Raw genomic sequence first — 15,000 nt, forward strand, 5'->3', positions numbered from 1 at the left:
AATACAGCCAGTGAAATCATTATCGGACATCAATGAAATGTTATCGTAGCTAGCAGAGGATAAAATGGGAGTCTGCGGCGGGGTGTCGAAAGACAATGACGTTTATTCAACATCCAATAAGGCTAACATTGTGTTTACTAACTCCAACCGGGACTATTGCCGCTTTCCCACTGCATGGTATCAACTCGATTCGACTCCACTCAACTTCCACTGTAGGTAGAGTTGAGAACGAAGGTACAGTACCACACGCAAAATGGTCCGTGCGGACGGCCAACCCATAGACAGTTCCGTGTGTGAATTACGTTAATCCACCACGGTTTCACAATTACTGTGTTGCACAACTTGCACTCAATATTTAAATAATGTTAGTCTAAATAAATGTAGACAGACAATGTACGTATTTTAAAAATAGAATGAACAGAGTAGTGTTGTTTTTAAATGATAGGCCTACAGTGTGTGTGTGTTAGTTTGATTTATGCTGCATTTGATATTGATGACCTTCTAATTCGTTTTTTGTTTATTTATTTTAAATAACACAGTGACACTTTTCCTTTTGATAAGAGATCCAGCCATATTCCTTTCATTGTATTTCAAATACTGCACTTTAATTTCAAGCGGAAAACTAATCTTTCCATTAAGAACTGACAATCTGGGAATTTAAACATTGTTGACATTGTTTTTTTGTGTTTATTTTAAAGAAAGGAAAGTCTAGTGCTGGTTGAGCATATACATACTTTATGTTGATGGTCTTTGTCTATAATGTGTCCACAAAAATAGAAAGGTTTAATTATTTTGTTTGTTTGCACTAAGTTAATACTTTGACAAATGTAGCCTATATTTTGCAAATGTAGCCTATATTTTTCAGTCAGTTTGGTCTTTGTGTGCCAAACATTATTTAAGGGGAGACACTGCAGGTGAATAGGGTAAAGAAATTAACTAATAGATATCACAATGAAAACTTCCCCAGTTGATTACTTATATTAAGACAAGACTTTTTTGTATTACAAGTTTTCTGAAATTGTATGTTTAAATATGCAAATGAGGCACTGGACATTGGATAAAGCCATTTTCAAAATTATAGTTTCATTTTGTTGACATATTAGAGCCAAAGGTTATTACAGAGGGGATTTTGGATATCTCTTTTTATCACTCCATAAATCAGAAAATACTCTTCAGTCCATTTTTATGGTAAAATTCCATATTTCGCCATGTTTTTAGGAATAAAATGTGATATAAATCAGGGTATGAATGCGATATCAACAAACCCTTCTGTAAATACCTTCAGAACATAGATATGAATAGAACTGGAAGGTTTGGTGTATGTGAGTGCTACTGAAGTGGAGATTTCTGGCTCAGAGTATGAGGAAAAACTCTTAAAACTCATTTTTGGGAAAACGCCTTCAAAGTTCTGTATTGTAAAATGCCATACTTTTTTTTTTTAAACAGATATTTACAAACACAATACCTAATCAAACCATTAGTAATAGACAACCTAAACACATGCCTGATGTGTCGGGCCTTAAAGAAGACGTGTCCGGCCCATTGGGACATTAACGTGTGTTGTTGGGCCTTACAGAAGACGTGTCCGGCCCATGGGGACATTAACGTGTGTTGTCGGGCCTTAAAGAAGACGCGTCCGGCCCATGGGGACATTAACGTGTGTCGGGCCTTAAAGAAGATGTGTCCGGCCCATGTGGACATTAACGTGTGTTGTCGGGCCTTAAAGAAGACGTGTCCGGCCCATGGGGACATTAACGTGTGTTGTCGGGCCTTAAAGAAGACGTGTCCGGCCCATGGGGACATTAACGTGTGTCGGGCCTTACAGAAGACGTGTCCGGCCCATGGGGACATTAACGTGTGTTGTTGGGCCTTAAAGAAGACGTGTCCGGCCCCATGTGGACATTAACGTGTGTTGTCGGGCCTTACAAATAAATGTGATTTGATTTGATGATGACTATGGTGAGCTACTTTATATTGATGATGCTGGTAATCATGATATCGTGTGTGTGTGTGTGTGTGTGTGTGTGTGTGTGTGTGTGTGTGTGTGTGTGTGTGTGTGTGTGTGTGTGTGTGTGTGTGTGTGTGTGTGTGTGTGTGTGTGTGTGTGTGTGTGTGTGTGTGTGTGTGTGTGTGTGTGTGTGTGTGTGTGTGTGTGTGTGTGTGTGTGTGTGTGTTCACAGATTGACAGCGAGGAGTACGGCGAGGCCCTCTCCCTGGCGCAGGCCTACAACCTGGACTCCGACCTGGTCTATCAGAGGCAGTGGAGGAAGAGCACTGTCAGCATCGCCTCCATACAAGACTATCTGGTGAGAGAGGAGGGAGGGAGGGATGGAGGGAGAGAGAGAGGAGGGGGAGTGTCACATAGCAATGTCTAATGACAATATAAAATATAAGCTGAAGCGGGCTGTATGTGAAAACCAGCCCCTTCAGTAGTGCACTAAGCACGGTCCCGAGCAGGTAAGAAAGTAAACACAAGGCGTTGTTCCAAAAATAGTAAATTATATTTATTATACAGGGTAGGGATTGAAACCGCCACTGATTTATTATGGTAAGGAAGGAGGGGAAGTAATCCCACAAACATATAAACAAACAGGGAAAAAGGTAGTTGGAGAACACACAGGGTAAATCTAATAAACGCTAGTATGGGCTGTGTCTACAGACACCAGCCAACCAGGTTGGCACTGGAATATCACCCAGCACTAAGGCCAACACAATGTATATATATATAGTTCCAGGGGAACAGTGGCAATTAGGCACTGAGGCCAACAACAATAATATATACACTGAAACAATGGCTAATCTATACAGTAGCGACAAATAAGGCCAACACAATATTACAGTTGCCCACACACAGTGGTAAATGGCATAAGGAGTACTCACTATAGTATCCACACAATAGTGATAGAAGGCACAGAGGCCAACAAGATATATTGTTATTTGCACTTACCTGGTAGCAACCAACACAGACACAAATACACCAGGTAAGCAGTGTGAACAGCCAGAACACACAATAATAACAATTCCACACAACAGTGGCAATTCAAGGGCAAACCTCCAACACTATGGTCACTGGCAAATGACTCCATGAGGCGCCCCGATGTGTGTCACCTCCCACTCTATTAACCACCCATCTCCACTGCCTGTTCGAAGGTGCACCAATCAGATGCAACCAATCCAATCAGGGAGATGAGTGGCATCTGCGGAACAGAAACAGGCGATTAGGAGATGACACAACATCACACATAGAAAACAACACAAATAATATATTACCCTGATGTTACATGGTGTTAAAATATATGGCAATAATGATAATGAACAAACCACGTACGTGACAGGGAGGGAGAGAGGGAGAGAGGAGGGAGGGAGGGAGAGAGAGAGAGAGAGTAACCGTATGTATTCCTACCCCCTTCACACTATATCTTATGCAACTCATATTAGCTAATTTTCATACAACCCAGATTTCCACACTATGAAAAGAAAATAGCATTAATGATACTAATGGTCATCCCGCCGAGCCCTTGGACAGGGATGCCAGGGCTCAAGCGGTCAACACAACGCCTCCTCATGCATATACTTCTGAGATATAATCCTTTTATATGTTTTTTTTAGTGCTGTCAGGTGATTAAATTGTTTTATTTAATTAATTACAGGATTTGTAATTAATTAATCGCATTTTAATCACATAACCATTTTAGGCCTGATATTCTATAATCATATTTCAAATTGCATGTGTCCGGATGGCAGAATTCAGTACTGTATCTACAAAACCTTCTGTTTAATCATCTTCCATTTATTCATTTGCTTAGATTTTTCAGGTCTGGTCAATTTGAGCATGGTGCTATTCACAGTCAAAGATCCAAATAAATATTTAATTGATATTCTCATTTGGTTCATTACAATTTACTCAAGCCTAGTAACAGACACAGTATTTCTGACAATACATTCCCTGAGATCCATAGATGTTCCTAGAATCAGATACCAAGAACATGCAAATGGACCATATTAAAAAAAAGTCTGTAAATGTGTATTCTACGTTCTTATGGAATGAATGAGATTAAAAAAATATTTAAATAAAAAAAATAAGAAATTGTTTTTTTTTAATGAATGAGTTAATTTTCATAACGCGATAATTTGCTGTGTAATTAATTAATCTAATTAACACGATAAACTGACAGCCCTAGTTTTTTTTAAGTAATTTATATTTGTGCTTTGTTTTAATTCCACACTCAAACCATTCCACAGATTCACTCCACACACTGAAATGCACTCTGTTTATGGCGTCCAGACAGGGCTTGGCATGAGAGAGGGACGGTATCATTCAAGATTGAATCACTCCATGCAGCCCGTCAGGCAGGACAGCCTATATGATTAACATTACTCCATCATGCAGATAACCCCTCTTGGGTAGATTACATGGCACATACACACGGCCTGGCGGTTTACAATATAGCTCGTTTACAATATGCCTGAGACAGTGATGTTTGAAATAACGGGGACGGAGGGGAACAGTGACTCACTCTAGCGTAAAGCTAGGACATTAGGTTGCATAAGTGTCACATACAAAGGTCTATAAATAATATAAATGTACCTGAACCGAGTTGTTGTGAAGCCAACCCGTTCAGTGAGTGCTTTTAGCACAGGTCCCGGTAGGAGGAAATAATAAAGGCGTTTTCAAAAGTAAATGATATTTATTAAACAATGGGGAATTAAACTCACAAACCCACAAAAACAGGGATGAGGTAAGGGAGAACAAACAGGGATGAGGTGAAGGAGAACAAACAGGGATGAGGTAAGGGAGAACAAACAGGGATGAGGTGAAGGAGAACAAACAGGGATGAGGTAAGGGAGAACAAACAGGGATGAGGTAAGGGAGAACAAACAGGGATGAGGTAAGGGAGAACAAACAGGGATGAGGTAAGGGAGAACAAACAGGGATATACAAGGAGACACACGACTGTGTACTAGGCAGAAGGGGTTAACACTAAACAAACACAAGCTATCAAGTGTTACAGGACACAACCCAAAAACCCACATGGTTGGGAAACTGGGAAACCACCCAGCACAAACAAACACAATAAGGCTATTCAAATAAACAAGAGTGCCACAAGACACAAACAACCTTACCTGGTGGAAACACCAGGAAGGACACAATCAAGCTACTAAGAGTAGCAGTGTGAACAAGATGAATACACAGTCCCACACAACAACACTACAAACGATCCATCGGACTCAGTGGCAAAAGGCCATTTAGTGGACGCAGCATCTCAGATTTTATCCACCCGCCGGTTTTATTGCTGGGAAGGGGGGGGCTAAATGTATCTATGTTCCAGTTGTCTGTACTGTAGAGCAGGGGTTCCCAATCTTTTTTCCCCCAGGGACCCCCAAACATCTCTGATGAAATTCCTGGACCCCCCTCCTAATAAAATACCATAAAATACTTTTTTTTGTCATTTTAATACTTTTTTTGTCATTTTAATAACAAACTGCTTATACACAGGCATATGCATCATAATTAGACCCACTATGCTTCTTTGACTTGTGCCTTCAATCAACAAATCTAATCTTGCACCATATGTATTTCAAAATTTTGGCCAATATTCAAATCCTGTATTCATCCTCTCAAATCAGGCCCTAATGGTGAACGGTTTGCATTTATGTTGAATGAAGTAAGAATCCACTGCAGTAAAAATATCCTCACCTCGAGTGGTGGTAGTAAGGTTGACTGACATGAGAATGTCCTGCTTCAGATCCTCATTTTCGATATATTGCACATAAACGATGAGCACAGCCTTGTCTGCGACAGTTGTAGTTTCATCAAGTTGTATGGCAAATGGACACTTTCTAAGCTTTTCTGACAGCTGCTGCTCACAATCACTTGACATCTTATCAATTCGGTCTTTCACTACATTGTTCGAGAGTGGTACTGATTTTAGTTTATCCGCCACCTGTGGGCCGCACAGTTTCTAAACCATTTTTTTTTTTTTTTTTTTGGTCTTTTTCCCCCTCCATTTTCCTCCGATTTTCTCCCATCCCAATGTTAGTCGTATGCCAATTCCCAGTCCCTTCCTGGTCGCTGCGCACTTACCCCCCACAGTCAGATCATCTGGGAGAGTGGAGGCTACCACGTGCTTCCTCCGACACACGTCCAGCCAATCACCGCTTTTTTTCACCTGGCAGCGCGGATTCTCATTGAGAGGGCGTAGCGTGTGGGAGGACCACACTATCCCCCTCACGTCCAATCCGCGCTTAGCAGGCGCCCCGACCGAACTGTAGGAGTTGCTGTTTACAACGACCCGGACCCACCCCGCCAGCTTCTCCCACCCTCTGATACAGCCAATTGTATCAGTGCAGACGGCCAGCCAAGCTGGTGACAACCCCGGAGCTGTGAGCTGGATTCGAACAGGCAAATCCAGCTCAGCTCCGGGGCTGGTGACGAACGCAATCTCCGCTCGGCCACCTAACCGCCCCGTTTCTAAACCATTTTGATGCAGGCTGGTTTGATGAGCTGCTCGCCAATATTGTGCGGTTTCTTTGCTTTTGCAATTAAAAGCGAACACTCAAAGGAGGCTTCGGTAGCCTTCTGTAAATCACTGCCACCCCTGCTCCACGCTACTCTAACATCAACAGGCTTGTTCGCCTTGAGAGACTGTTCTTTCCTCCGAAAAAAGTCTGGATCCTTCCCAACGGTTTCTGGGTGCTTAGACGCCTGATGTCTCTTCAGCTTGCTGGGCTTCAGGCTCGAGTTTGCCAACTTTTCTCCACAAATCACACACTCAGGTCGTTTGTCTGGTCCCTCAGTGAAGCCCATGGTGATGTAATTTTCGCGATTGCTGTAGGTCCTAAAATTTTTTGCAGATGAGCTTTGTCACACATTTTCGCCTCTGGCGGCTGACTGCAGACGAGCCGAGAAAGTTAACTAGCGTGCTAGGCTAGCTACAGAAAGTGATACAGTCAACTGATTCGCGTTTTAGCGGCTACCCGGTAGCCTACTGTTAACGTTCAAAAATCATGTCTAGATGTTTATTTATTTATCTTTATTTTTTATTGTAGTGGAGAGACTATTCATGCTTCTGATGATAAAAATATGCGAATTAAATATTTCTCTGAAAGAAAAAAAAAAGAAAAAAAAGGGACCTCAAATCATCTGTGGTCTGGCGGACCCCCTGCGCCCGACCCCAGGTTGGGAATCACTGCTGTAGAGCTTCAATACACTCTGTACCAATCACAAATACCACCAACCTGGTTGTGTGGCAATACATTTATCTTGCATCTTGTATTTTGAGACTCCAAGTGGCCATTTTGAAGAAACGCATAAGACATACCATTATAAAAATCACCGATTGATCACCATTGTAGCTGTTGTGAAGGGCCAGATTAAACCGAATATATATATTTATTTATATATATATATTTAATTGTATTTGTATATTCTCTAATATTCCCTGATATCCCTTGTATATTCCTTGTACAATATGCATTGAATATCCATTCTAGCCTACTGAACATCCCATAATAGTCTCCATTCTACTATTGGTCGAGACCTTGGTGCCAGGCTGCCATACCCCTCAGACCCAGTTCAAACGTACCGCTCCACATGTACGAACAAGTCCTAGTTCCGCGTAGGAATCTGACTACCGCACCACTAATGGGACTATTTGTTCATAGTGCGTATATATACTGCGCTACTAAAGTAGGACTTTCTTTTCAGTCCAGTTTCTTACCCTCCAATAGAGTCACAGACGTAAAGCCTCCCCGCGACGCCACGTGTGGGAGTAAGGCCAAGTTCGCCTACCATCGGTATTGAGACATCGTGTATATTAATATTTGAATAGTCATATTTGGCACTATATCGTCGAGTTGGACGTAGTCTATTAAGCTAATAATAGTCTGTTAATATATAGTGCTTCGTGCGGTGAGAATACTACCGTAGTCAGTACCCCATCGTCTCGGGCAGAGAACTGGCTGCTTATCCAGGGTGGTTGACCCCACGTGAAGCTGCACCCAAGGAGCCCCAGAGCCGACGAGCGAGTGGACCTGTATACCGGATTATTCTACCGACGACAGCCCGCCTTCCCAGGCACGGATTATGCTTTGTATACTTTGATTATTCCATGGATAAAGACCCCCGACACTGCCGTGTGTTGGAACCCCCCCCCCTGGAGAGGACGCAAGGTGAGGAGACGCTCTGCAAGACGAGGTCGCTTCACGTCTCTCCCCCGTGGACCGGAGAGAGCCGGCCCACAAAGAGTCCACCTGCTTTCATCTGTGGTCCAAGGATCGCCGGCGCATTGAACGGCACTACAGTGGGTTCACCTGGGATACCCTTGGCCGGATGAGGCAGCCGGATTCTACCCCCCCCCCCCTTCCTACTCCTGTCGGCTTACAAGCGACCGGATTAACCCCCCCTAGTGTGTCCAGTATATAATCATTAAAGTATCATTGCTGTTATTCCTTAAACTATTCCAGGTCGTATATGTACCACCTGCGCCTTCAGAGATTGGACATTCTCTATTGATATACCGACGAATACTCTTGCCATAAAAGTGCATACTAATTCCCATTCATAAATGTGATTGATTTGATTAAGTGCTTGCTCTACACACCATCGCTGTGTAGAAATAAAGACCTATTTCTAATTCGTACATTTGTGTTGGATCCGTTTCATCTACGTGACAGTGTTCATCATAATATATTTATGCCGTGTACTGGGTGGCCGAATATTAAGTACAAAGGTAGTGGTAGTAAGTATCATATCTAGTAATACAGTCAGGGAATTGTACCCCTCAGTTAAAATTGGTCCTTCGAGCCGGAGGGTAATTAGTGTAATATTAATATAGTGTTATTAATATTGAAATGGCCTATGATGAACACTCCACGAAACGATCCTCCTAACCAACGCCCGCAGCGCGAACGACGGCTCCCTCAGTACTTAGAGGCTTACGCTGTCAGTCAACAACCTAGTCTTCTACTAACAGTAAACGCGGTAAAACTAGAAAGTAAAAGTATGTCTAACCCCAACGCCCAGACTACCCCGACCATAGAGGCCCCTACGGGCTCTAATGTAACTGACCAAGTTCACGGTGGGGACCAGTGGGAACCAGACATGACTTCACACCCCGCCAGTACTGAAGAAGTAGTCCCCGATGAGTCCCGGGAGGAATACAACGCTACCGAGAGAGAACTCGGCACGGAAGAAGACGGGGAGAGCACCGTGGAGATAGAGCTCCAAGGCTCCGCAAGGAGTACCCCGAGGGAAGGCTCCCCTATACAACCGCCTTCCCCCAGCGAGGCAGAGAGGACCCTACAGCAGGCCTTCCTCATCAGCCTGAACGCCGCTGCTGAACGCGACCGACTGCAGATCCAGCAGCGGAGCGAAGAAGAGCATATACGTCTAGAAATAAGACGCATTCAGAGGGAAGAGAATGTGGCCCGAGACCGAGCAGACAGCCAGCGAGCAGCTGCTGGTGCTCTACGGGACGCAGAGCGCGACAGACAGCAAGCGCAACTAATAGAACAGCTGATCAGACGGACAACACCCTCTCCCTCCGCCAGAGGCTCCAGGAACTCGTCTAGACACACCTCCAGGGCGGCATCCCCTAGCCGAGTAGACAACCCTGAACTTGACCAACAGACGAGGTCTATACCCCCCACAGACCACCTCCCCCCACCGGTCCAAGCGAGACCTAGCAACCGGGAAGGAGCAGCATATCCTGTGGAGAGGCTAAACCAGAGACTACAAGCACTGGATGACCTAACTGAAGACGAAGAGGAAGAGGAGGAGAACCACGCCCGACGACAGCACAGTACTCTACCGGACCAGGAGGTCCGGTACAGCCCAGGCTATACTCCCGCGGAGCTGCACTACAGACCCCCGACTCTATACACGGGTGAGCACGACGCACGACCCGCACCGAGGAACAGCACCTGGACAAGCGGGCCATGGTACACTGCCGGTACCAGCCCATACCAAGGAGCGGGAGGAGACTCGCCTAGGAGGCCTCTCCCCCAACGCTCGCCGATGTATCCACAGTCAGCGTCATACATTGGCACGCCTATGGTACCCGACTTCACCCAAGAGAACCGGGCCCAGTATACAGAACTCTGCATGTGTCTGGAGACCATGTTGGTGGATGTATTGGATGAACGCCATAAATACGCCATCCTACTGAAGCACTTAAAGGTACCCCGCGCACATAATATAGCGCTCGCCTACGCGACCTCCACCACCCCATACACAGCAGCGCTGGTAGCATTGGACCAGAGGTATGGGCGCATATGGGATTACGTGATCCAGGAGATCCGACACATCGACCGCTTACCCCCAGCAATAGACAATCGAGCACTGGACGACCTGTCCATCAGAGTGCAGTCCCTGGTAGGGATGTTGGGAGCGCAGAGAGAGAAGGGGAGGCATGAACTTTACGCCAACTCAAATGTGGAAAGGATCTTGGAGAAGCTGCCGCCCGCTCGACAGGAGCGTTTTAGGCGACAGAGAGACCACCGAGACCCGAATGGCCCCGAACCGAACCTCCTCGATCTAGCAGACTTCCTGGCGAGAGAAGTCAGCAGCCTACGGCTAGATACATTCGGACGGAGCACCCCTGGCTCCAGAGAAGGAACCAGACGACTAAATGATGGAAGAAGATCGGTGACTGTGATGCACCAATCGGAGTCAGTACCGAGCAGCAGGAGCCACAGTACCCCCTCCAGAATGGAGAAGTGGAAGATAGTGTGCCCCTACTGTGAGAAAGAACACTGGCTAGCGCAATGTGACTCCTTCCCCAAGCTGAACGCGGAGGAAGCAAGTCAATGGATAAAGTCCAACAAGCGCTGTTTTCGCTGTGCGCGCTCACACATGGCAGCCGAATGCCGCTTAAAGAAAAGGTGCACCAAGTGCGATGGAGCCCATCTGGACATACTTCACGACAGTAACAGACGGCGCCCTTCACCCGCACCATCCAGCAGCAAAGCGAGCGTCATGTACATTGATCCCGCCAGCAGCAGTGGAGCCTGAGTACTCCTAAAAGTAGTGAGTGTGACACTAAGCTACCAGAATAAAGTCCTGGACACTTACGCCGTCCTCGATGACGGGTCAGAGAAGACCCTGCTGCTCGCCTCCGCTGCGGCCCAGCTAGGGCTGCGGGGAAGCGAAACCCAAATGACAATTCGGACAATAAGACGAGATTTGAAGACGATAAAGGGCGAGAATGTCTCATTCTCTATCGCAGCAAGCGGCCAGCCTGAGCGACGGTACCAGATTACAGACGCTTTCACCAGCCAAGAAATAGGACTGTCGCGGTACACATACCCCGTCGCCAAGCTGATGGAGAAATATGCACATCTGCGCAAGTTACCGATCCCGCTCATAGACAATGCTATGCCGACCCTGTTGATAGGCTCCGACCATGCAGACCTCATTGTCCCGATAGACCGGGTTCATACCGGACCCCGAGGCTGTCCTGCAGCAGTCGAGACCCGTTTGGGATGGACTCTCCAAGGCCCGCTCGCCAAATCTCTCAACCGAAGTACAGCCACTAAATGTCTCCACTCCCGAGTCACAGAGGGAGAAACCGCACTCCTGCAACACGTAGAGCGGCTATGGACCTTGGAACAAATGCCCTTTAAGAACGGAAAGAAAGACATTCGCTCTAAAGATGACATTTACGCCATTCACCTCCTCGAGACAGGGACCAAGAGAGTCCCGGTCAACGGCGTGTTGAGATACGCCATGCCACTCCTGCGGCGAGAAGGAATGCCTACTTTCCACGCCAAGACAGACGCCACAGAACGGTACCTGCTGAACACGGAGCGGCGCTTAGCCAAGAACCCCGCCCAAGAGAGTGTATACCGCGCTGAGATTGAGAAGCTCATCACAGCGGGACACGTCACAAAGATGGACATTAAAGAGGCTGACCAGACCACTGAATCGTGGTACGTGCCTCACCACAAGGTCCATCACAACGGTAAAGACCGCATAGTATTTAACTGCAGCTACCAGATCGGATCCCAAAATCTGAATAAAGAGTTACTGCCCGGTCCCACACTCGGCCCCTCCCTACTCGGCGTTCTACTCCGCTTCCGCCAGGAAAAGGTGGCCATCAGCGGGGACATTAAAGGAATGTTCCTGCAGGTGAGATTAGTAGAGGCGGACAAGCCCCTGTTACGGTTCCTATGGAGAGAGAAGCCAGGAGATGAGCACCCAGCCATCTACCAATGGGAAGTCCTCCCCTTCGGAACGACGTGCAGCCCCTGCTGTGCTACATTTGCACTACAGAAACATGTAGCAGAGGACCCAGCAGCGGACGAAGAGGTCCGACACAGCGTAAAGAAAAGCTTCTACGTTGACAACTGTCTACAAAGCCTTTCAACCCAGGAAGAAGCCGAGGCTCTCCTGATTAAACTCCGCGCCTCATTGATCAAAGGCGGCTTTGATCTCAGGCAGTGGGCCAGCAGCGATCCGCAAGTACTGCGCAGCCTCTCCTCCGAGGACAAGGCAGCCAGCAGCGAGACCTGGATGGCTACAATCCCGGGAGAAGCCCAGGAGGACCCTGGGATTGGTGTGGCGATTCAAAACAGATTCGCTTCACTACAGACACAAGCCCCTGACTACGGACCAGGGAAGGCCGGCGGCGGCGCCGACCACCAGACGGAGTGTGTACACAACACTCGCCCGACAATATGACCCGCTAGGATGTATTCTACCGTACACCACCAGGGCAAAAATGATTGTACGAGCATTGTGGGACAAGGACCAGGGCTGGGACGACCCCATTCCCGCACACCTTGCATCCACCTGGAGAGAGTGGGAGATGGAGCTCCACTCACTCCCAGGCGTTAATATGCGCCGAAGCTACTTCCCACCCACGGTGAGGCCAGAGACATGTAAAATGGACTTACACGTCTTCAGTGACGCCTCAGAGGTCGCATACGGATCAGTAGCCTACTTGCGGGCCCAAGAGAAGGGGGGAGAGATCTACACAGCATTTGTCCTCGCCCGCTCGAGAATAGCCCCACGCAAGCAACAATCTATCCCACGTCTAGAGCTCTGCGCAGCCCTAGCCGGAGCGCACCTAGCCACGCTCATCCAACGTGAGCTCACCATACCGGTGTCTAGAACAATCCTGTGGTCAGATTCCACGACGGTACTCGCCTGGATCAAATCGGACTCATGCAAGTACAAAGTCTTCGTGGGAGTCAGAGTCACCGAGATTCAAGACTTAACCGAAGAGTTAACCGGAGAAACAGAGTGGCGCTACGTTGATACAAAACAGATCCCAGCTGACGTCATCACCCGGGGGATGCCCCTGGATGACCTCACCCGTCGCAATGTCTACAGTGACGGCCCCGCATTCCTAAGACTCCCGGAAGGACAGTGGCCCATGCCTATCCCGAGGGAAGCAAGTCCAGAGGAGGTGGAAAATAAGAAGTCTGTGTTCTGTGGATTGAGCACCGTAGTCTCCACCGACCCTAACATAGACGATTGCACGTCCATAGAGAGTGCACAACAAAGAACATTCCTGCGGTACCACCCGGAGTGCAAGTCCCCCGCTGATATGTCAGCAGCTAACTACGAGGAAGCAGAATTGCTTCTACTGCAGCGAGCCCAGAGAGACAATTTGACAGAAGGAACAGTCGTCATGATTATTGATCAATCACTGCCCAGAGCTATGTGGCCGGCCGGCCGCGTAAGCAAAGTGATCACCGGTGCCGACGGCAAGGTCCGAGCAGCTGAAGTGCTCGTCCAGGGTCGCACTTACACCCGTCCCGTGGCGAGGCTCATAGAACTGCCCCGACTCCCAGACACAATCGATGATGACCATGACCCTATAACCCTATGACTTTGTGAAGTTGACTGACCCCTACAGCAAACCCTTATGTGTAAATAGACAACGCGATTAATCTGTCTCTGTTTAACTGATTAGGTCTGGGACCAATCAGGGGGTGGCTGTTGTGAAGGGCCAGATTAAACCGAATATATATATTTATTTATATATATATATTTAATTGTATTTGTATATTCTCTAATATTCCCTGATATCCCTTGTATATTCCTTGTACAATATGCATTGAATATCCATTCTAGCCTACTGAACATCCCATAATAGTCTCCATTCTACTATTGGTCGAGACCTTGGTGCCAGGCTGCCATACCCCTCAGACCCAGTTCAAACGTACCGCTCCACATGTACGAACAAGTCCTAGTTCCGCGTAGGAATCTGACTACCGCACCACTAATGGGACTATTTGTTCATAGTGCGTATATATACTGCGCTACTAAAGTAGGACTTTCTTTTCAGTCCAGTTTCTTACCCTCCAATAGAGTCACAGACGTAAAGCCTCCCCGCGACGCCACGTGTGGGAGTAAGGCCAAGTTCGCCTACCATCGGTATTGAGACATCGTGTATATTAATATTTGAATAGTCATATTTGGCACTATATCGTCGAGTTGGACGTAGTCTATTAAGCTAATAATAGTCTGTTAATATATAGTGCTTCGTGCGGTGAGAATACTACCGTAGTCAGTACCCCATCGTCTCGGGCAGAGAACTGGCTGCTTATCCAGGGTGGTTGACCCCACGTGAAGCTGCACCCAAGGAGCCCCAGAGCCGACGAGCGAGTGGACCTGTATACCGGATTATTCTACCGACGACAGCCCGCCTTCCCAGGCACGGATTATGCTTTGTATACTTTGATTATTCCATGGATAAAGACCCCCGACACTGCCGTGTGTTGGAACCCCCCCCCCCCTGGAGAGGACGCAAGGTGAGGAGACGCTCTGCAAGACGAGGTCGCTTCACGTCTCTCCCCCGTGGACCGGAGAGAGCCGGCCCACAAAGAGTCCACCTGCTTTCATCTGTGGTCCAAGGATCGCCGGCGCATTGAACGGCACTACAGTGGGTTCACCTGGGATACCCTTGGCCGGATGAGGCAGCCGGATTCTACCCCCCCCCCCTTCCTACTCCTGTCGGCTTACAAGCGACCGGATTAACCCCCCCTAGT

General features: G+C 47.3%; 1 protein-coding gene across 1 annotated transcript in view; it reads left to right on the top strand.

Moving 5' to 3' along the window:
• Positions 1-15,000, top strand: part of LOC311228417 (NBAS subunit of NRZ tethering complex-like) — a gene marked incomplete at its 3' end in the record, with an annotated part of 401,827 nt that overhangs the window by 100,427 nt on the left and 286,400 nt on the right. The window contains 1 exon segment of the mRNA XM_084314324.1: positions 2,181-2,306. Coding sequence (XP_084170450.1) covers positions 2,181-2,306 — 126 coding nt within the window.

This window comes from Notolepis coatsorum, assembly GCF_963971535.1.
Source record: "Notolepis coatsorum genome assembly, chromosome: 5".
NCBI lineage: Eukaryota > Metazoa > Chordata > Actinopteri > Aulopiformes > Paralepididae > Notolepis > Notolepis coatsorum.